This window comes from Bombyx mori, chromosome 8, assembly GCF_030269925.1.
Source record: "Bombyx mori chromosome 8, ASM3026992v2".
Taxonomy (NCBI): Eukaryota; Metazoa; Arthropoda; class Insecta; order Lepidoptera; family Bombycidae; genus Bombyx; species Bombyx mori.
The window spans coordinates 12,498,289-12,522,384 of record NC_085114.1 but is presented as its reverse complement, the minus strand read 5'-3'; the positions used below and the strand labels follow the sequence as shown (position 1 = coordinate 12,522,384).

Sequence of the window (24,096 nt, the reverse complement as noted above, 5' to 3'; positions counted from 1 at the left end):
GTAATAAATTTACTTGGTAATGTAATTTTTTCGTCTAGAAACAATGGAGATTCTATTTTTAAATAAGTCACATAAGCTCATGATAAAATACGTTTAGTTGCAATATTTACAATAAATTACCATCATCAACATTAATTATTGTGATTTTGAAGTTTGGACTCTTGTGCTATTTCCGTAAATTCCATGTATTATTTACGCTAAATTATTGACATATATTTAACATCTACGTAGTTTGTAGTAAGTATAACGGCGCCAAAAATCTATTTTTATATTTCAATGTACTAAATTTTTTTTTAACCATTCGTAACGTCAATAAGCCCAGAGGACCTCAGATTTAGAAGGTACGTTCGGCTAGGCAATCTAAATTAAAAGTTCGTCGTAAGCCCAGAGGATTATGTCTTCAACGTCAATATGATAATAATGTTTAAAAAAATCATTAAACTAAACATCATGCGATCTTTTTTAAGGTGACTCCGTAACGTGTTCGTGATTTTGAATGTCGTATGACATTTATTGTTGGGCGGATTATTTTTATATTTTCCAAGTAAATAAAATATGAAATTAGCACAGCATGACCTCATAATCTTTAGATTCGATATCGATGTCCCGCTGTAAGCACTCGACGCCCAGGCATGAGTTTATCAACACTAGATTTTCCATGAAACTGATAGTTCCTTTGTATGTAGCACAGTATACGGAGAGCAGTGATGTTAGTCTTCCGAGAATATTCGTGGGAAATTTCAGAAATGTGTTCCTTTACAATAAAGTAAAAGATTTTAAAATATGATCGAAGTCGTCGTGGCCTGAAAGATAAGACGCTCGGTGCATTCGTATTGAGCGGTGCGACTGTGTCAGTGTTCGAATCTCGCAGGCAGGTGAAAATTTTTCTAATGAAATACGTATGTATTTGACAAAAAGTTCAGGATTGACTTCCATGGTAAAGGAATATAACATGTAATAAAAAACAAAACCCGCAAAAAATATAATTTGGGTAATTACTAATGCGTCCACGAGTAGGTACCACCACCCTGCTCTTTGTGAGGGGTGGGACAGCTATTGTACTGTAAAAAATGAGACTTGATTGAGAGAGAGAATTGAGGTGGGTAGTGGCATTAACGTGTTTGATATCTATGGACTCCGGTGACCATTTAACACCAATTGTTCTCGGTTGAAGAAGCAAAATTTCTTGAAATTGTCGACCATGCTAGTTGTTTAAATGTAGTAGGATAGATGGCGTCACTTAAATACATAAATTATTTTCAATGTCCTTAGGTTCAGATTCACCATGAGATAATAGTAGAGGCTATTTATCAAATAATGGTCGTGGTTAATGGATGACCCAACCCCCTATTTGTATTAACTTGGTAAGCATGATGCGGAGAGCTCCTCCCAAAAAAAAAATAAGCGGTCGTGTATTTTTCGTATTAAATATAATTTATCACACATAAACGATGAGCGGACGCTAATGGACTTCCATACTGTGTGTTAGCTGAATTCGTTAAAGATTGCGTTTAGCTTTGCAAAAATTGGTTTTTCAATGTCGACTTAGGAAACAATTTCCTTACGCCAGTGTGTTCTATAAACTCGAAATCAAAAATCGAAATCAACAGTAGCTCTGTGTGCTTAGTGGGAGTTTTTTAACTTTCTCGATAGCGTAAAAGTTAGCTCAGCTTTCTATGGAGTTCGACCGTTTACCTACGTTTGCCGCTAGGGGCGCTGTTCCAACTGCATACTAATTCGAGTTAATTTTTACGCTATCGAGAACGTTATAAAACTCGCACTAAGCACACTGGGCAGCCAGAAACGCTAAGTAATTTCGATGAGGAGACAAAAGGCTCCGTAAAATATAACAGTTCTCGTTTTTCGATAGGCAGCGGCTTGGTTCTGCCCCTGCCATTGCTGAAGTCCATGGGCGACGGTAACCACTCACCATCAGGTGGGTCGTATGCTCATCGGTCTACAAGGGCAATAAAAAATAAAAAATAAAAAAAAATAGAAAAATGCCATGGATGACTGGCGTGTAACTAAACTGTTAAAATACATTACAGTACTGTCGTCCCTGTACTGTGTCTGCCGTGTGTTGCTTATCGTTACGTTATCAGCTTATCGACAGTCACGACTGTGTGACCGGTCGAATGTCTTCACGTCGTATATATGACATTTCTTTGTCTCTGTACATATTTACGATATTATGAAAATCGTCCTTTGTGTGCAGGTACGGTACTGCCTGACTTCTGAACTCGATTCAAAACATTAAACCTGTGTTTATGACAGCTGACATATCTTGTCAATGTCAAACATCATCCGTCAAAGGTCATTGCGAGTTTGTAACCATACTTATATCTGCAAAAGGCACTGAACGTTTTTTTTTATTTAGTAATGAAATAAAAGTTTTTTGTAAAAAAAAATAATGTTAATTTTTCATTATTTTACGTTTTTTACCATGTATGTTTAACTTATAGAGAACATTGATTAAAATTATTTTTATTTTTCTAAACATAAAATATGAAACAGAAATAGCGATGTTCAAAAATATTACAGACAAATATTAACAAATAACAAAATAGCGACCTGTCTTAGCTGACACCGTTTCGACTCGCCGGCAGAAGGTTAAGAGCCCGTTATCAGCTGTTATCAGCGCTTACCTCGGCACCGCCCCGGTTGCTCGTTTGACCTGACACCGAAGTTATTAGCAGTACGTGATAACCGACACAGTATACCTGTTCGTTTTACCTTTCAAGGTAAAAATACTTTAATTTAAAATGGTGTTTTTCGATTTTTTAGGCCGGCTAGTGCTAGTGAAACTTGTTTGTGTGTGTTAGTGCTGTGCTTAAAGAGTTTGGGATAGGTACAAATACGATACAAATATATTAATACATAGTAGTGTAACAATTCTGAACGTTAGCCTTGTGTTGATTTCCTGATTTATACTAAAGTAATAATGTGGACTTTAACGATTGTTCATTATTAAGTACACATAAAAACATCATTCGAATTAAACAAGTAACTTTAATATTTAAAGAATGGTGCGATACATGTTTAATTTGTCATAGATATACGTAATTAAAGTTCGCTCCGGCGTTTCAAAACTAATAACGTAATTCTTATCTTATTAATTGGCAATTTAATGGCTTAGGTATTTTTTTATAGGTTGCATATGTATCTGGACAAGTTCACGGTACATCTTGTGTTTAGTTATTATTGGAGCTCAAAATACTATGGGTCTGCCGTAGCCTATCTACAGGTCGATGCCTCAATGTATTTACGTAAATTCTAATTTTTGCGGGTTAGGTTTTTTTTATTTATTGCTTAGATGGGTGGACGGACTCGTAGCCCACCTGGTGTTGTGGTTACAGGAGCCCATCTACAACGTAAATGCGCCACCCACCTTGAGATATAAGTTCTAAGGTCTCAAGTATAGTTACAACGGCTGCCCCACCCTTCAAACCGAAACGCATTACTGCTTCACGGCAGAAATAGGCAGTGGTGATACCTACCCGCGCGGACTCACAAGAGGTGGTAGGCACCAGTAATTACGCAAATTATAATTTTGCGGGTTGATTTTTATTACACGATGTTATTTATTCCTTCACCGTGGAAGTCAATCGTGAACATTTGTAGAGTACGTATTTCATTAGAAAAATTGGTACCCGCCTGAGATTCGAACACCGGTGCATCGCTCAACACGAATGCACCGGACGTCTTATCCTTTAGGCCACGACGACTTAGAGTTAGATATTTATTGATGTTATTCCTACATACATTAGTGAACATTAATCAAGTACGTGCTACGTTAGAAATATTTGGTACCGGCCTGCGGGATTAGAACATCGGCCCAGTCGCATCGCTCGATAGGAGGAGTACCAGGCGTCTTATCTATTAGGCCACGACGATTTCTATTGATACATCTCTCTGTGAAGGGCTCGTGGCACAACCTTACATTTTTTATTCAATGTTCATTTAATTCCATAAAAAATACGTCTATCTGAGTGTAGTTAATATAAATAAGACTTTGACATTCATATTTTCAAAGTGGGATCGGCGTTCAACTTATAGTTTCCATGGGCTCCAGTAGCTTAATATCAGGAAGGCAGTTGGTTCCTTCACCAAACTAAGCAACAAAAATATGAATAGTTTGAGCAAAAATACTCTCTAAGGCTTTCGAAACATTTAGAAGCGATTAGCGTTGGTATTGCGCATCCTATCATCGCATTGCGACTCGCACAGAACTCATCCATAATACACACAATATATATGTCATTCAACTCTCTTTAAGAAGTCATTTTTACGACACCCGCTCTCCAGTTGTTATGACGTGTCTCCTAAAAATATTTACAAAGAGGCCCTAATGGCACCCATTGGCTTCGCTGTGTCTAGGTTGGTCTAACTTTGATACCAAAAGTACTAAAATGTACTCATAGCTATAATTCTGTCATATTATTTTCGGGGAGATTGCTGGTTATACTTAGCCATGTTTAAGACATACGATCGACTTCTCTGTTGTTCGTGAACGTAGATATAATAAGTATTGTTGTAATAATATTAGAGTAGGTACGAAAATGGTGCCTGATTCTGTCATAAAGCAATCGTTCTTCGCTTTTAGCAATGTTGATGCGGTCAATCGATTGTGTATATTATACAATAGTTGACTCATACATGAATGGGGAAATGGGAATGTGAATTAGTAGGTAACATCTATATCTTGGTATACCACCTTCAAAAAACGACTTTTGTGGTACCAGGAGTAGACGTAGCAGTGTTAGAGGGCGCCGGCTTGGGAACTTTCAATGAATCTGTTACATTTGTAACTATTTCATTTTGACCGTGCGTTTACTAGAGAACGCTAGGGTAATGATTGCACACGGGTGCTACATGGGCTAGAAACGCCTTAGCGTTCAAAGTTCCATTCTTCCACGCACCATTAATAAGTTGAGATCTTCTGCTGCTTTTAAAATACCGGGAACACAGATATAAGCAATGAACAAGTGGACATTTTATTGGTGATAGAACGTCTTGTGAGTACGGGTAGGTACTTGATCCATTAACGGTGCTTTTAGTCATCACAATCATCGGTCACCGTCCTCGTCGAACCCTTCGCTTGCGACGAAGGGCTCAACGAGCGAATTAGCCCATAAACACAGTCCAGTTTCTGGCCGGATCTTCTCAGTGGGTCGCGTTTCCGATCCGGTGGTAGATTCTGCGAAGCACTGCTCTTGCTAGGGTCAGTGTTAGTAACTCCGATTTGAGTCCCGTGAGCTCACCTACACACGTTAGAGCGAAGCTGAAATAGCCTCTCAAGGCTATCAGCATAGGCAGGAAAAAAAAAACGGTTAGGTACCACCACCTGCCTATTTTTGTTGCAAAGCAGTAATGCGTTCCGGTTTGGAGGGTGGAGCAGCAGTTGTACTATAGAACTAAGTCCCTGGGCCGTTGTTTCAAGGAGCGGTGTATTTAAGTTGTTGATGTCTATGGGCTCCGACAAAACACTTTACGTCTTGTTCATCCGAATACCAAATATTTTTCATAAAGATTCCGGCTCACTCACCAATGAAGCATCCAAAGTTTTCCTTATATCGAAAGTTACTGAATCATGAGTGGAATTGACAGATATCTCATTCATTGTATACTAAGTTGCCCACATAAAAATGAAATGAATTATGTGACTTTATTATAGCTGTCAAGTGACATTTAAATTACGCGTCAATGACGATAGCTGTCAGAACGTTGAAAAGATTAATTGATTTTAGTGTCATGAGAGTTAAGACATTTTAATTTTAGTTTATTATTTATAATAAAAACGAAAGCCACTGTGACTATTGGAAAAATACGTTTTAGGAAAGAAAAACAAAAAAATGAAGGCATTAGTTATTATAACTATAATTAATATATATTTACGGTTAAATCTCGAATTTTTATTGTCATTATACATATTATTTCTGAGGTTTCGAATAGCTTACAGTTTTCGTTGGCATATACAACTGATTAGATCAAACCAATGGTAGGCAGCGGCTTAGCTCTGTCCCTGGCATTGCTCACGTCCATGAGCGATAACCGCTTACCATCAGGCGGGCCGTATGCTCGTCTGCCTTCCACGCGCTCGGTGGAAGATCTTCCCTTTGTCATTCAGCCTCCCAAAAAGGCAATAAAAAAACGGTTAAAGTAGTTGTAATAATGTCTATGATACGCCAAAAGCGAAGAGAAATTATTTTTCCAGGAAAAATAAGTCTCCAACAGAGATTGGATTTTTGTTTGTATCTTTTTCAGAAAGAGATATACCTTACCTTCTAGTTACCTTCTAGTTCTACTTCTAGTCAACCTTCACTTCAGAGGTATATTTCTCAGCTCAGTTAGAAAAGTTATTAAAATTGAACTTTAAAATGGACGCATTAGAAGCGAATTTGCCAAAAGTTGAGTGCAGTGAACAAATGCCAGTAGATGTGAAATGTGAAGTGTTGGAAAAAGTTGATGATGACGCTGAGGTGTCCAGTCGTGGGGGGCAGAGGGAGAACCGGTTGACCAGCATCATTGATCATCTTCGGTGCCAGAGTAAGATTAAAGGTAAGAAATTAAATCATTTTCTTCTTTACTATATATTTGGATTTGTTGTATCGATCTAGAATAGAAAAGCATCAACTCTTCACTACCCGTGGGTGTTGTAAAAGGTGACTTGAGACTAGTTGGGTGACTTCGGGGGGATCGGTTGCCGAGTGAAAGTGCAGGGGAGTCGTTTAGGAAGTGGGCCTCTACCATCTTCTGCCCGAATTTTACGATATTTGGCTACTGAGTTCCAAATATCTCGCACACCAATCGAGACAGTCGATTAAAGAATACGATTAAAACTCTGACATCATGTCTCAAGATAAAATATAGCATTCACGCTATGTGTCCATGGACACCGGTCACCAATTTTAACATTAAGCGGAGATGGTGAGAGTGACGCGTAATAAGGCGTTTATTGGCTTCCCGCCTTACCTTTTGGAAATTATACTACTTGAATTGTCAAATTAAGGGTCAAATCAATTAATTAAGGGACGGGATATATTAGAAAAGGTCACTGCTACGGAAAATTAGGAAATACTAGCCTATGATCGAGGCCGGAGGGCATATTTGATACATAATAATATATTCTGACCAAATAATTTAAATTTCTTTTAAATTTCTATTAAAACTTTAAAGCTCTTTATTCGCGGATCTAATCGATACATCGATATATACACATTGATAAAAAGGATTCCATGAAGTAGGTAGGTATACAACCGAATATCCTTTCTTTCTGTATTCGCGCCATATTCACGGAACGTTACTTTTACCGTATATATAATACTTACGCTACTTTTCGAGGTGCATCCTAGCAGTCACTTAAATATCGGGCACGTGTAATAATTCTTAAAGCATAATCACGGTGAGGTGTTTTAGAAGCGTGACGAAAACAAAAGTCGCACAACCTTTGAGCCCGATGTTATCAAGAACATGTAAATCGCTTAGTGGATTTATAAAAGTAATTAGTAAAGACAAAGGGCACGCGCCGAGCTGTGCTTAGCCGCGAATGCACATAACAGCTCACAAAACATTGAATACATCAGAAGGCTTGATAGACAATAAAAGAAAAAAGCCTTCACATAATATGTGTTTATTGAAACATTTTCATAAAATTTACTAGTCATTATACTATTTCGAAATAATCATCGTTATATTAAATTTCATATTATTATTATAATTGTTAATTTGAGCATGTATGTATCAGATTTTCCGGTAAGCGTCATTCCAATGATTTATTTTATCCTCATTCGTTTTCGAATTTTTGTTCTAAAGTTAAGAAATTTTAGTATCGATTCCCGTTTTTCCTGGTTCTTCTTTATCACGGGATCTGGAATAGGTTCAGCTTGGAGTCAGTATCTTCTTTAGTTTTTATTTATTTATTTTTAATTGCTAAAATGGTGGACGAGCTCACAGCCCACCTGGTGTTAAGTGGTTACTGAAGCCCGTAGACATCTACGACGTAAATGCGCCACTCACCATGAGATATAAGTTCTAAAGCCTCAAGTATAGTTACAACGGCTGCCCCATCCTTCAAACCGAAACGCAATACTGCTTCACGGCAGAAATAGGCAGGGTGGTGGTATCTACCCGCGCGGACTCACAAGAGGTCCTACCGACACTAAAAAAGTGAGCTTATTAGGAATGTCTTGTGCACCTTCTGTACATTTATTTTGCAATAAGGAACAAATGTGCGGTGTGGTGGCTTAAATTTGAACAACAATAGCATAGATGGCCGATAACGTATCGTCGGATCGGCGCGTTTCCACCGCCGCATAGAGTCGCCCGGATTCGCGACCAAATGCCTTCTAATTACCGTTCTTTATAACTATTTTCATTGTATCCCTGACTATACGGTTGTTTTTAGCGTTTCCTATGCATTGAGAGGCATAAACTTTGTTTGACCGCGTAAGGTCAGATGAGAGAAATAGTTTTTGTTGTACAGCACTGAAAATAAACGTGATTGCGGAAATAAATTGCGAAAAAAAACATACGAGCAGCGATAGTCAGAGCGGAGCGTGATCAAATTTAAAACTACTGTTACGGTAAGAGTAACGCCATCTATGGACGAATAGTCGAACGAATATCGAAGGATCTAGTAGCACCTAGAACGCTCGAGAATTACAACGCCATCTATTGTCAGATAGCAGAAACACAATACTAGAGATGTGTGGAATATTCTCGATAGTTCTAGGGATGGGGTATCGTATATAAAAGCGCTGTAGAGACGGCACGCAGTCAGTTATTAATCGGAACTACTCGAAGCGAAACAGCGCACGGATCACCTGAAGCGAAGCGGAAGAAGCGATTTGAGAGTTTTAAAGTGCTTGTGAAGTGTTTTAAGTGTTGAATATAGTGTTAACTTGTGATTCGGTAGACTTTTTTAATTATCCCGAACCCCAGTGCATAGCACTACGAACATGTAAAGGGCAAAGCGATCACTGTGCTTTAAAATAGTATGAATAAAACGAATTATCAATGGCCGAAGTCTATGGCCTGTGTCAATAAGAGGATATTTTATGATATTCAAATTCAAATTCAAAAGCCAAACTTTTCGTATGGTTTCTTGTCCATACTGGCCTTGCTGTTTTCTTTATCTCGTCTTCTCACCTTTTTATTTCTGTCATCTGTTCTATGTTTTATCCTTCACGGGATACAGATACAGTGCTTTGCAGAATCTCCCACCAGATCGGAAACGGAACCTACTGAGAAGATCCGGCGAGAAACTCAGGGGGCTATTGCTTCAAATTGTTTTAAGTGAACTATAGTAGCATGGCCTTTGTTTAATTACCTTCTTTCCTACCCAAATTCTTCCTCTACGGGGACCCCGGAAAACGAGTTTTTAGCTGCCCAACGCGAATGTTGCGAAAGAGCAACTGGGTGACGGTCGATCGCATTGGACCGAAAGGTATAGTAGTCGTGGCGCCAACGACCGATGGTTAAGCGTGGGGGCCTGTTGATGGAGAAACATGCAAAATATAATACTTCACTCCTAACCTTTCTTCAGTGGGGCCTGTCTAATCCGAGGCTCAGACGTGGAGACGTGGTCTGTTGAGTGACCTCTATTCGATTGAACTCTGTAACGCCCCGCCTATCGACTCAAGCGTAAGAAGACCGGCGATTTCCTTCGAAAAAAAAAACAACAAATGAGTCGTCTATTATCAAAGGTGGCAATCTGTGCATTTGGACAAATTTTTTTAGTGATATGTCAATACAGATTGATTTGAATATAATCGTCTCCTTCAAAGAATACGGTTCAAAACCTGCATTAAATAAAGGTTAATAGTTAACCTGTTATTTATCTAAGATGTCGTTCCGAAGAGTTTTGTGACTGCCGATGGAATACAAAGTCAATAATTCGTTTTTCTGATTTACCAATCATTGTCCAAAAGTCAGATTGCCGCCTTTGATAATAGTCGACTCAAATACACCAAAGAAGTTATAAATTCAATTAGGCGACTTACGTTTGTTTTTTATTAACCGCCGTAATAAACGATCACCCGACAGCTAATGAATTCTCGATTTCCAATAAATAAATATAAATTTAAATCGATTTCTAATTGTAATTAACATTTTAACGAATGAACGGAATAATCCCGGATGCACATTTCAGCTAATGAATTCATTAATCTGTGTAAATCGACCTTCCTCCGATGTGGTTCGTAATGATAGCGCATCGGATTTATATTCGAGGGACCTCTGAAATACTGCGATCGCCGAGATAGGATTGATACAGTATAAAGGTTTTGCCGTAAGTTATTTTGTGTTGGAAAGTATTTCTTATACAAGTATTGAATAAGGAGAAAGCTAAAATATGTTTTGAGTTATATTATATGCGTATAGGTACTGTCAATGTTTTTATTTTCTGGCTTTAGCTGCAATTTTATGCAGCATTTTAAGGCAATGCAGCATTTTAAATTACCTAGTGTGTTTGAGCACTGCACATTAATTTCTCACCTTTAATCCAATTACTGTGTTTCATGAATAAATAAACGTCAATGATTATATTACAACATAGGTAATTACATATTAATTAAAATTGTAATAATCACTTTACAATACTACATCCAAATGAATAGTTTAAAGGATCTGTGCTGTGTTACTGTTCTGCATAAAAATCGATTCAGCTAATTAAATTTTCGACCTTATCAACGTTTAAAATGAGATCGATAATCGTTTGTTCGGATTTCCGTCGATAATTTCTATCGATCGTGATCGAGCATGCAGAGCAAGTGATATATAGAAGCGGCGTTCGGCCAGCGGCGTTCTGTAATTGTGTCAATGATGAGACGTCACGCAAAGAAAGATACGTAGAATAGGTTTATTTTTTTTATTTATCTGGTTTGCGAATTCGTCGACTGTTCGAGTTTTGTTTTATATATCGGTTAGAGGTTACACAAAACAAATCAAACGCATCATTTGTTTTCGTTATAAAACTGATAGTAATACAGGGTGTAACTTTTCCCGAAATCAAAAATAGTAATATTATTTATGATTTTTTCCTTATCTATTCTAGCTAAGCCCGGACGGGTAGGTGAGCTCACGGGCTCAATAGGAGAGGATTTGTTAACACAAGTCCTAGCAAGAGCAGTGCTTCGCAGAGTCTATCACTGGATCGGAATGGCGACCCACTGAGAAGATCTGATTCCGTTTTTAGCTTTAGGGACGATTGTAATATGGATTAATTATCAACAAACAACCTATGGGGCTTCAAAGAAAACTGAAAGGCGTACAAATATAGCTCTTACAGTAAAAGATTGGCGTCCAAAATGCTGGGAGTCCTCAACCGAGCGAAGCGGTATTTCACGCCTGGACAAAGACTTTTGCTCTATAAAGCACAAGTCCGGCCTCGCATGGAGTACTGCTCCCATCTCTGGGCCGGGGCTCCCAAATACCAGCTTCTTCCATTTGACTCCATGCAGAAGAGAGCCGTTCGAATTGTCGATAATCTCATTCTCACGGATCGTTTGGAGCCTCTGGGTCTGCGGAGGGACTTCGGTTCCCTCTGTATTTTGTACCGCATGTTCCATGGGGAGTGCTCTGAGGAATTGTTCGAGATGATAACAACGTCTCGTTTTTACCATCGCACCGCCCGCCACCGGAGTAGAGTTCATCTATACTACCTGGAGCCACTGCGGTCATCCACAGTGCGTTTCCAGAGATCTTTTTTGCCACGTACCATCCGGCTATGAAATGAGCTCCCCTCCACGGTGTTTCCCGAGCGCTATGACATGTCCTTCTTCAAACGAGGCTTGTGGAGAGTATTAAGCGATAGGCAGCGGCTTGGCTCTGCCCCTGACATTGCTGAAGTCCATGGGTGACGGTAACCACTCACCATCAGGTGGGCCGTATGTATATATGGATAGGATTAAGTTGGCTCCACGAAATTTTGTTGCTCGCAGGAAAACCTTCCCAAAGTCGCACCAACTTATTCAGAAAATTAAAAGGAGTAGTCAAGGCAATCTTCGCTTACCAATGATTTTCTAAATAGACTTTGATCCCAATTTGGCAATTGGCCTATTCGCAAAACTTGCAACTTCGCTTGGTAAAACTACAAAACTCTTAGAAACTTTACAAAAATACTACTGGAACCTAAAACTGGAACCAATACGTACCAACGAATCGAAAATCAGCGTATTACTCAATCAAAAAATCCTAAAAGTGTTTCATCGCCTGGAAACTGCAGCCTTTGCGTCATATCTCAAAATGCATAACATTTTATTTTTTTAATGTTTTTCATGCACAAACGAGCACTTGGATAAATAAATCAGAATATATCGTGTGAGCCGAGATAACGAGGGTTCGCGTGATAATATTAATGTTCTTTTCGTGCCTGTTGTCGTTATCAATACATTGACGTAAGCCAGATTATCTGTACTTTAAAATGTTAGCAAATTCATTTGAGCAAATAAGGCAGCGGTGACTAAAACTAAATAGTTAAAGGTTAATGTTGCAATAGAGGTTGCGATACAGTTTTCTCAGGTATTTAGGGCTATGTAATCAATATTGCTACTGTTTTATATTTGATGATGTCGACATTATATACTTACAACCTGTTTATTGTATACCTTATACCGAGATGAGCGCATATACTCAAGTTTTCCGACGGCTAGAGTATCATCATTCAAATAAAAATAATTTCTAGTTAATTCAACTTATATTGTTTTCACAGTGTCCGTTCTTGATTTTATTGTATTATTGATATATAATTCATATAATAAAGCATTTTGTTAAATGATTATAATAACTTTTACGGTTTAATCTCGTGTTTTTTTATTGTCATTGTATTAATGGTCAAGTAAACTATAAAGTATATGAAATGTCGGAATAGCCCAAATGACGGTAAAACGCAAGATTAAAACCGTAAAAGTATTTTAATATGCTTTTGTTACCTTCAACGTACCTATGTATGTTTGTAACGGAATCTTTGAACATGATTTTGAACCTCTTCTAAACGTCGGATTAACTCGAAATTTGGTATACTTAATAAGGACCGATGACAATTCAATATTTAAAAAAAAATGAAATTCAACTAAAAAATGAAAAATAAATAATAGTTTAAAAAACTAACAAAATACACTTTCATAGAAAGTTCAACTAAAAAATAGAAGATAAATTTCAATAAATTTGAATTGAAAACAGTGTAAGAAAAGATTATTTTATTGTAAAAAAAGCGTGGGATGCATGGTATCGGTAGTTATAAATATTTTATGAACAAATATGAGTAGAAGGGTTATTTTGATAATAACCTGAAAAGCACCCCACGCTTATTTATAATAAAATAATTTTTTCTTACACTGTTTTCAATTCAAATTTATTAAAATTTATTTTCTATTTTTTGGTTGGATTTTCTATAAAAGCGTATTTTGTTAGTTTTTTTAAACTATTATTTATTTAATTATGTATACGACCCGTAAAGATCGTAGGAAATTTACAATTTTTTTTAATTCCCATCTATTAGTTGTTGATTCTGTGGGACGCAGGTCGCGTGCGCACGTGCCGTTAGCCGTCCGTTTGAAATTTATAATGATCGATATTCTGTTGCGGACCTCGGCCCGGTTGCGGGTCGCTCCACAGATGCACCGCTACGCTCATTGAAACTGTTCAGTTCGAATATCCAATTAATTTCATACTCCCGACACTTTGGCGAACACGGTAACACATTTTTTTTTTTGTTTTTTTTTTTTTACCTAAGCTAGCCTAGGAAAACTTTGGATGCTTCATTGGTTGTGAGCGGGAATCTTTATGAAAAATATTTGGTATTCGGATGAACGAGACGTTATGTGTTTTTTCGGAGCCCATAGACATCAACAACGTAAATGAATCGCTGCTTGAAACAACGGCTCAGGGACTTACTTCTATAGTACAACTGCTGCTCCACCCTCCAAACTGGAACGCATTACTGCTTTGCAACAAAAATAAGCGAGGTGGTTGTAACCTAACCGTTTTTTTTTCCTACCTATGCTGATAGCTTTGAGAGGCTATTTCAGCGTAGCCTTAACTGATAGAAAAGCTCACGGGGCTTAAACCGGAGTGATGTTAACGCTGACCCTAGCAAGAGCAGTGCTTCTTAGAATCTACCAGCGGATCGGAAACGCGACCCACTGAGAAGATCCGGCGAGAAACTCAGTGGGCTACTGTAACACAGATATAGATTCGGTTGGATCGATCGTACACGATTTGAAACTCGTATTTCAAGGTTGGATTGCGGCAGTTCGTTGTAGATGTCTATGGGCTCCGGTAACCACATAAAATCAGATGGGCTATGAGCTCATCCACCCATCTAAGCAATAAAAAAAACTTATTTGCGGTAGACATCAGTCTAGCAAGCTCTCAATACAAACTTGCCATAAAATCACTGAGCCAAGGACGTTGTTACCAGAGAAATCTATCCAATACTAAGTAGTAATTTGTTCGTTTAAAATGACTTCGTTGCTACTCTATTGTTTCTCGTGCGAATCACGTTGACTGGTAAAGTGACAATGTCATGTGAACGTGACTGATGGTTTGACGATGTCCCAGAGATAGGCAAAGGCGTCTCATCATATCTCATCATATGTTGCAAAAGCTAAGTAAAAAATTGCACTTTGATCAAAAGTTACGATTTGCTTAATTCAAATAAATATTTCGTATTTTACAAAAATAAAACCTCCTAATAAGCTGTAGTGGTTCAAAAGAGATGTTCGGTTTTATATCTTATGTATGTAGGTATATGTAAAAAAATTTTTTTGGAACGAAGTTCCTTATTGTAGGACGATGCGGAGGAGTACCCTAACCGGGAAAAAACGTCCGTAACGTAAGATTTTTATTAGTTATGCACACAGTGTACGACTTAACTTTGTAATAACGTACAAAAAATGTAATAACATATTTTTTTATCATTCATTGACCACGATCTCAGAGCGTTTGTTTGCGCAATACACTAACTCTTATGCAAACAACCGTGAATGAAGTGTACCACAATAAGTTCGCACGTTACCGAATGACCGTGGGTTGTTGCGAAACCTCCAGTTTTATTTTCTTTGTACCTCGAATATAACTTAAAATTAGTATTTTTATAATAAGGAACTTCGTTCCTATCCGGTGTCCCACGACACCACACAATTTTTTTTTGAATGAGGTATTACTGGCGGCCCAGAGGCCGTTCCAGTTTTACCAGGACAGGTGGGCGAGCAAAAGCTCAGTCAGGACAAAGGCTCAACCAAAGCAAAGGCTCAGCCAGGTAACAAAACTTTCTATGTCGAGACCTATGAACGAAGGAGTTGGGCGTTTGTGTCGTATATGTACTTTGTCCGCATAGACGACATTCCGAGGATTTTTTTTTTTAAAAAAAGCACTGTCATTTGTGCCCGTGCGAATTTGTCATAGCAATTCTCGAATGCCAAGAAAACGAAGAATGTCTCACGTCAGACTGTTAGAAAGACAAACAAAACAAAGCGCTTCCCGCAGCGCGTCGAATGTGTTTGAACAGAATAACATTATAGCAAATATTGTAAATTACTATGAAACATTGGTTCGGTACGCCAGCGTTGCTATGTCGGTTATCAGGCGCGGTGATGTGTGACTCAAACATAGTTTTTGTTACATCTTACTGTTCAGTTTCATGCTATTTTACGGTTAGGGGTAGGTCGAGCGATCTTTTAATTGAATCTAAATTTTTTTCTAAGAATCGTTGGAGTATTTATAAGACTGGTAATTAATTAAAAAACTAAAGTTATAAAAGTCGAATGCCTGTTTTGATTACGTGTTTGGTCGTTAGAGATAACACGTTTTTTGTGTTCATATCAGATTCACTTATTTATAATGATATTCTTCAAAATATGTTAATTCTTATTTGAATTAATGAGGACATGAGCTAAGTAGCTTGTAGTAAGAAGATTAATGTTGTGTTTTTAACACGTTTTTTATTAGCCGACCGGCATCTATCTATGTAACGGAATCTTCTAATGTAATTTTCAACAATTTGAAGAAGTCTGATTAAATTGAATTGGTCACGTAAGTATCAATGACGCATATAATACATTATCTTTTTACTTATATCTAAAGTTTTGATGAAGTATATCCGGATAAAAAATGTAAATTGTTAGTTCGGCAGGTTATTAAAGAGTGTTTCATAATTTTTTAAACTCTATTCTATTTCAATGTAGACACAAATTATGTTCAGCAATAGATGATATATATATTAGTCTATTATATTCATACTAGTAATAATATCATTATATTTTGTATCTTTACATTTGTTAGAATGTGATTCAATTCACTTAAGAATAGGGCAGTACCTACACCATTATTTACTGGATTCATTCTTCACTATTTATTGTTATAATTGAACATGAATAGGTGAACAAGGATAATTTATTACAAAAAACACATTCGAATAATTAACTGCTTCATTGCCTAGAAATAAAGTAGTAATCATTAATTTTAGAGTTCATTTAGTAATCTTTCTCACAGACTCCACCGTAGCACAGGCGTCCGACTCACTAGCGCCCGAAGTTGTCAGAGTGACATCAGCGTCATCTGTCAACGCTCGGGCTGTTGCCACTGTCAAAAAGTCAAGGCGCCATCAGATTAATCTTGTCATAAATTATGGTAAGTGGTGTTTCAACAGAAACGTTCACCGATAAGCAAAGGTCATACAGACGAAATAAACTAGCTCGCGTTCGGTGGGGACAATGCAACTATCATCGTCTTATATATTACAGTTGCTACTGGACTGGCACGCGGCTAATATTTTATCTGGGCGGTCTTCATTGCACGACCGATCGAGACTCGTTCTAATAGGGATGCGGTGCGTTTATCGATATTGTCAGAGCATCGATTGCTATGCAGTATGTATGTTTTTACGAGAATTTCCGGACAGTTTTATGTATGACTAGCCGTACTCGCTCGCTTCCCTGGGCATTTAAAATTAACATTATTATTTATCACTCCCACAAAGATTTTCATCATTAACGCCCCCGCAACTGGTGTAGGGAATCCAACACTCAAATATTAGCCTATCCATTATGTACATGTATTTTCTACATGAATACAAAGTTTCAAGTCAATCGAATGCACGGATCAGTAGTTATAACGGAACATCCGTAGAAACCACTGTAGATTTATATATACCTAGCTGACCCGGCAAACGTTATTTTGCCATATATAAGATTTCTGGGGAATTTCTAGTGTAGAAAAAAAAACCTCATTCAACCACATAATACCTCATTATAACCAAAAAAAAATTATCCAAAAAATAAAAATAAAAAGTCAATATTAGAGGTGAACAACCCTTATCACTTAGGGGTATGAAAAATAGATAGTAGCCGATTCTCAGACCTACTGAACAAACATATAAAATTTCATAAAAATCGGTCGAAGCGTTTCAGAGGAGTATGGTAACTAACATTGTGACACGAGAATTTTATATATAAGATATTAGTATAGATTAAGAATTATGTCAGATTCAGGATGTGTGTCAATAATAATTTAGCACATGCCGTAAAATAAATACATTAATAGCTACTACTTTTATAGTTTTATCTCGCATTTGTTATTATAATTTTATTATATTTAACGTCTTTCACATTATTATATATGTATAATCCCTGGGATATTATTATCGTCTTATCGTGAAAACCCAGGTCAAACAAACTGCCAGATCTGAAGATACACACTTTTTTCTGTGTGCATAGAAAATTAAATGTCAATGATCATTTTTATAGAAACTAGGGCGTAGTCAGCATAATGTTTGAACGCGATGCATGACCACAAAAACTATGAAGTTTTCAACAATCTCGAGATATAACTTCAAAAGCAGTTTTAAGAAGAAAATTCTATATTTAGACTTTACTGACTGTGACATTGTGTCTTTTGTGGCATTATAACATTCATGTTTTGTTAGATAATACGAAAAATACTGTTTTGCACACGTAACTACTTTCACCATTTAAACAAAGAAGCGTAATATATTTGTAATAAAAATTTACAGTATCTGTAATTATCCTTTGGCAACTGCGGTATACCGGAATAATACTCAAATTTATTTTGTTCATTTCCCTGTGAATCCTTTCAGCTTTAGGACGCGGCTACAGGACGCTCTCGAGAAAATATGGGGTGCTAAAGACCGACCTTAACTAGCAGACTTGCCTCGCAGACGACAGCGAACTTTGAAGGCGATGTTTATCAGGCATTTTAGAAAAAACAATCAAATTAATCGATATCGATAAACGGAACCGCACTTGAACCCGAGTGAAGGAGGCGTGCGCGGGTTGCTCTCATTAATCTTTCATTTCTACGTTATATTATTAGAGGAACGGGTTTGCACGGATGCTGCGGGGGCACGGGGCGGGCAAGAGGAGGGCGTGAACCCGAGTGAACCCTCAGTAGCACCTGCCGCGTCCGGTCGGTCAACCTGTGTTTATAGCCACCGTAGACCTATAGTCCACGATACAATGCTAAGACAGAATTAACGGTTATCTGCAATATCCTTAGTAAAAGGCTTCGAGATTCGAAACTGGAAAGACGGGAACGCGTAATGCGTACTTCTACTGAAAACGTTCATTAATTCATTTGATTGTCGATGTTAAGAATTCGATTTCATGATTCAGTGAATATTTTTTTTATTGTTAGGTGGGTGAGCCCATAGACATCTACGACGTAAATGCGCCACCCACCTTGAGATATCAGTTCTGAGGTCTCAAGTATAGTTACAACGGCTGCCTCACCCTTCAAACCGAAACGCATTACTACTTCACGACAGAAATAGGCAGGGTACCTGCCCACGCCGCCGAATTTATACGATGTCAAGAAAAGGGATGTCCAATATGCGTGTTTGAGGATGTTGTTTCGATCGATTTTATTTCAAACTGATTAAAATAAAATAAAAATAAGAAATAAAGTTAATAAAAATAAAGTATAACTTCTTATGCCCCATAAACATCGCCTTCAAAGTTCGCTGTCGTCTGCGAGGCAAGTCTGCTAGTTAAGGTCGGTCTTTAGCACCCCATCTTTTCTCGAGGGCGTCCTAAAGCTGAAAGGATTCACAGGGAATCGAACACAAGATTTTTTTCGAGCATTATTCGATTTAATTAAGACTGCTTTTGCAGTTACATCTCGGGATTGTTTTTTTTTTATAGCTTAGATTGGTGGACGAGCTCACAGCCCACCTGGTGTTAAGTGGTTACTGGAGCCCATAGACATCCACAACGTAAATGCGCCACCCACCTTGAGATATAAGTTCTAAGGTCTCAAGTATAGTTACAGCGGCTGCTCCACCGTTCAAACCGAAACGCATTACTGCTTCACGGCAGAAAGAGGTCCTACCACCAGTAAGAAGACAGATTAAGACAGATTTTGAGGATTTCTTATTTATTTATTTCATTTGCTTCAGATTTTGCATACATGTTACATCAATTAACAATAACATTTCACATAGAATACAAAAATTATATAAAAACAATATTTACTTATGTATTAAATAAAAATATAACCGAGTAACATCGATTTATTCCTATTGCTTCATTATTATTGCAATTACATAATAATTTAGTATTACTGACACCTCAATATGTAAATACATTTTATGTAATACATTTTCGATCGCCTTTGGTAAGTATTGACGTTTTTGAATTAAGAAGGGGAGAAAAAAGAAATATTGAAAAACAATAATCTTCGTCAATATGTACTAAAAAAATGTCGGTCCGGTTACCCCATTAGGAACGAAGTTTCATATTTTCGGTACTCTATATGATGCTGATTACATAATTTTAGTATTGTGTCTCTGCAACATTATCTTTATCTCTGAAAAGTAAGCAGGTACAAGTCTGGTGTACATGCACTTTCTTTTATCTCTAGCGCGCTCGGTACTAAATTGCTTTTGCTGTATTTCGCTGCGAATTTCGCTCTAAAAAACTTACCTATCGCAATTTCATCTCAATTATTCATCTGCCCATCTTCTTGCTTAATATGAATGATTCGATTGTCATTTTGAAAACTACTGAATCACATTCTGAAATTTACTTTTAATGTGATTTCCATTACAATATCGATGGTTTATATACTAAGTTTTACATTTATACATTATATAATTGTAATTAATTTTTATGGTTATTTGTTAAGACCAGTAAGTGAAAGAAAGTAATAGTAAAGTAAGCAAAGCAAATTAGTTACGCAATCCTATGAAGGACGAATCTAGAGTGCGGGGCTTAGATCTCATGTCTAGGGGGGTGGTGGTAATCGTCTTGTGACATCCCTGGGCTCCGATAGACATTCAACCAGACTAGTCGTTGGCCCGTCCGCTCAATAAAATAGAGCTCATTTTTTTTCCCGAAGTCAAGAGGCATTAGCGTAAAGTGAGCAACGGTATTTTGTTACGTGACGGTTTCTATCAGGCCACCCCCTTTATTTGTCGGCTGAGGGCAGAAAATCGGACGCGATCTTTGCGAAAGGGGGTTATGCAGGCTTAATTGACTCACTCAAAAACTTACACGAACACAAGTAACTAATAATTTTAATCAAAGTAGTATTTGTTTTTAAAAGTGTTAAATGCGCTGATTCATTGCGCTCTTCTGTGGTAAAATACTCTTACAAACCAACAGACCACAATTTTGCATTCATTCATATAGTCATAAATAATAGTAACGTTAATAAATGAGACCCAAATTAAAATCGACGAGCATTGAATCGCAACGACCTGATATTTAAAGTGTACCCATTAACAAAGGGTCATAAAGGTGGCTTCTTAATGGCGAAGGCGTATCTAGTCGACTCTATTAAGATGCGAGTATTGAAGCTTCGTGGACTATATGCATTAAAGATGAGCTCGCTCTAAAATATATTGTCCTTCGAGGTTAGAGTAGTGCGAAGATAAAGCCGAAGACAATTCTGTTAAGTTGTATTCGATATTGAAACATTTATCTTATATACCTTTATACGAGCAATTCTTGTATATTAACATATCTAACGGCCGTCTGGTGTAGTGGTAAGTGACATGGTCACTACACAAGGGGGTCGCGGGTTCGAATCCCGCCAAGGGAAGATATTTTGTATGATAAATATAAATGTCTTTTGCAGGGTTATGGATGTATATTAAATATGTGTATGTGTATAATAAAAATCTTATATTTATTTCCGTTATCTGATACCTGTAACACAAGTTCTTCACGAACTTATCACGGGACCAGTTAGCGTGGCGTGACTGTTAGTAAATATTTATACCTATATAATCTGAATCTCGGAAACGGCACCAACGATTTTCATAAAATTTAGTATAAGGGGATTTCGGGGGCGATAAATCGATCTAGCTACGATTTATTTTCACAAAATGTTGTTTTATTCGTGTTTTCAATAATCAACTTTATCGATAATCAACTTTATGACTCTTCCCGACATCTATTAACGAATAATAATACTATTTTTACTGCTTTAAAGACAAAACAAGATGGCGTTATAAAAAAAAAAGCCGTGCAAAGCTCGGTCATCATCTAGTAGCATATAAAATGTTTACAATTTTATTTTTGTTTTATTAGTATAGTTACTTAGTACAGTAGGATGAGAAACACGAGAGATAAAAAACCATAGGTTGTGGAGCGGATGAAATTGCTCCTCAGATTTTGGGGATAATAACAAAGGCAAGATCTTCCACGGAGCGGATGAAATTACTCCTCAGATCTTTCCACTAGTCACAATTGCAACATTTTCTTCTTCATGATACATCTGCTAGTTTCGGTTAGATTCTTTAGAAAATGTTTCGGGCATACTTTCGTTTCACATCAATTGCTCATCTTTCCTTACTATGTTGACGAGATTGTAAATTAAAAGCATACTTGTGATATACATAAAACATATGAAGGTTGAAGCGTCAACATCTATCTGTCAACTGTCAACAGCATAACCTCGAGACTGGGATGTTAACGAGACAACATCCGCTTCCGTCAGTTACATCAAGATTTAATTCGAAAACGTACCGTGGCCGTATAACGTTCTCGATAGCGTAAAAGTTAAGTCAAATTTGTATGCAGTTGACATAGAGCCCCTAGTGGTAAACGTAGGCAAACGTTCCAACTCCATACAAATTTGAGTTAACTTTTACGATATCGAGGGCGTTAAAATACTCGCATAAGCACACAGGCCACTGACTGCATTAAAACTATTGATTGTACAGTCCCATAAGTTTTATTTTAAACCAATTTATTTATTTATTTTATATTATTTAAATTTGTTCGAAGTCATCGTGGCCTAAAGGATAAGACGTCATTCGTGTTGAGCGATGCACCGGTGTTCGAATCTCAGGCGGGTACCAATTTTTCTAATGAAATATTATACGTACTCAACAAATTTTCATGATTGACATCCACGGTGAAGGAATAACACCGTGTAATAAAAATCAAACCTGCAAAATTATAATTCGCGTAATTACTGGGGGTAGGACCTCTTGAGAGTCCGCGCGGGTACGTACCACCGCCCTGCCTATTTCTGCCGTGAAGCAGTAATGCGTTTCGATTTGAAGGGCAGCCGTTGCAACTATACTTGAGACCTTAGAACTTATATCTCAAAGTGGGTGGCGCATTTACGTTGTAGATGTCTATGGGCTCCAGTAACCACTTAACACCAGGTGGGCTGTGAGCACGTCGACCCATCCAAGCAATAAAAAAAATGTTTTATTAATCATTCAGTCTTCTCTAAAATAAATAGTCAACACACAACATAGAAGATTTTAAAATTCACACCTATTTCCACTGCTACTGCTCATCTGTTTCTATTAAGAATATATGTATTTGTCTACCTAACTTCATGCTTTTAACTCTCCTCCTTCAAGAGCTCGTGTACGGTATTCTGCAAACCAGCTCGGATAGATAGCGTCACTTTATTTATTTCATAAGCAATCATTGGTGCTACTTCGATAGTAAGATTGCCATTAACACCGGCCATTGTTCTCGTGGAATTCATCGAATTCGGCGAAGAGTTCAATGTGACGTGCAATTTAACCCACGGATAAAACCGACTGAGTGTCCTGCCGGATTTTGTCAGTTGATCGCGATTCCGATCCGGTAGTAGATTCGGCCGAGCATTGCTCTTGCTAGGGCTAGTATTAGCATGTTATTCCAGGCTAAGCTGCGTGAGCTCCCTTATCAGTTGGGTGAAACGTTGTATTGAATTTCAAAGTATGTTTTCATTAGGTATTATTTTTTTCTTTAATTTTATTGTATTCCATCTTCGAGCCGATGAATTGCCAATGTTATGTACGCCATTATTGTCACATGCATCAGGCCCTAAATTAAATTGTTTAAGTTATTTTCAATGTTAAATGTTTGTGATGTGGCAGTACTTTTTTAAATAAATAAACCAGAATAGCTCCTATAGGCTACTAGCAATTAAGTAGGAAACAAGCCACTAAAAGTAGGAAACTGAATTTTTTTTTCTTCTTTTTTTTGCTTAGATGGGGGGTGAATGAGCTCACAGCCCACCTGGTGTTAAGTGGTTACTGGAGCCCATAGACATCTACAACGTAAATGCGCAACCCACCTCGAGATATAAGTTCTAAGGTCTCAGTATAGCTACAACGGCTACCCCACCCTTCGAAACGAAACGCATTACTGCTTCACGGCGGAGATAGGCGGGGTGGTGGTACCTACCCGTGCGGACTCCCAAGAGGTCCTACCACCAGTAAAATGAATTACATTGGCAACCTCAATGTGGCAGTGGCGTTAATGTAACGATGCGTTTGGGTTTTGCTAACTGCTTATCAGATACAAGAGTCACAAATTTAAGAATATCACGTAGCAAGCCAAGCTACTTACTTCTTAGGCTCGAGTCCAGTAAACAGGAAGGCAATACATTTTAAATAAATTATTGCAGTCAATATGTACAGTGCATTGATTTCTTTCTACGAGTTTTCGCATAGCTCGCCTCCAAGCTCTCAGTGGTCATTCTCATTATATTATTTCGTTTGTGGTCACCACACATTCGACTTCAATAATCAATAATGTTATTTTTGTCGGATGTGATACTGTGAAAACGAAATTAAAAAAAAAAAACCTATTTATTCGAACTGTACTTTTAAAAAGTGTAGCTGTT

General features: G+C 37.5%; 1 protein-coding gene and 1 long non-coding RNA gene across 4 annotated transcripts in view; one reads left to right on the top strand and one right to left on the bottom strand.

The window, feature by feature from the left end:
* The first annotated feature begins 2,700 nt into the window (after positions 1–2,700).
* Positions 2,701–24,096, top strand: part of LOC105841829 (polyhomeotic-like protein 3) — a 363,837-nt gene continuing 342,441 nt past the window's right edge. Inside the window, exons 1-2 of one of the 3 annotated variants that reach the window (XM_062669801.1) lie at positions 2,705–2,848; positions 6,300–6,558. In XM_062669801.1, the coding sequence (XP_062525785.1) occupies positions 6,378–6,558 (181 nt within the window). In that variant the 5' untranslated portion in view covers positions 2,705–2,848; positions 6,300–6,377. Of the gene's footprint in view, positions 6,559–24,096 lie in introns of all 3 variants that reach the window. The other 2 variants (XM_062669800.1, XM_038012438.2) reach the window with 2 other exon arrangements.
* On the bottom strand, positions 7,615–9,661 carry LOC134199313 (uncharacterized). The gene is made up of 2 exons (XR_009973752.1): positions 9,535–9,661; positions 7,615–7,867 (listed from the first exon to the last, which is right to left on the bottom strand). It is a non-coding gene; the product is annotated as an uncharacterized LOC134199313 (long non-coding RNA).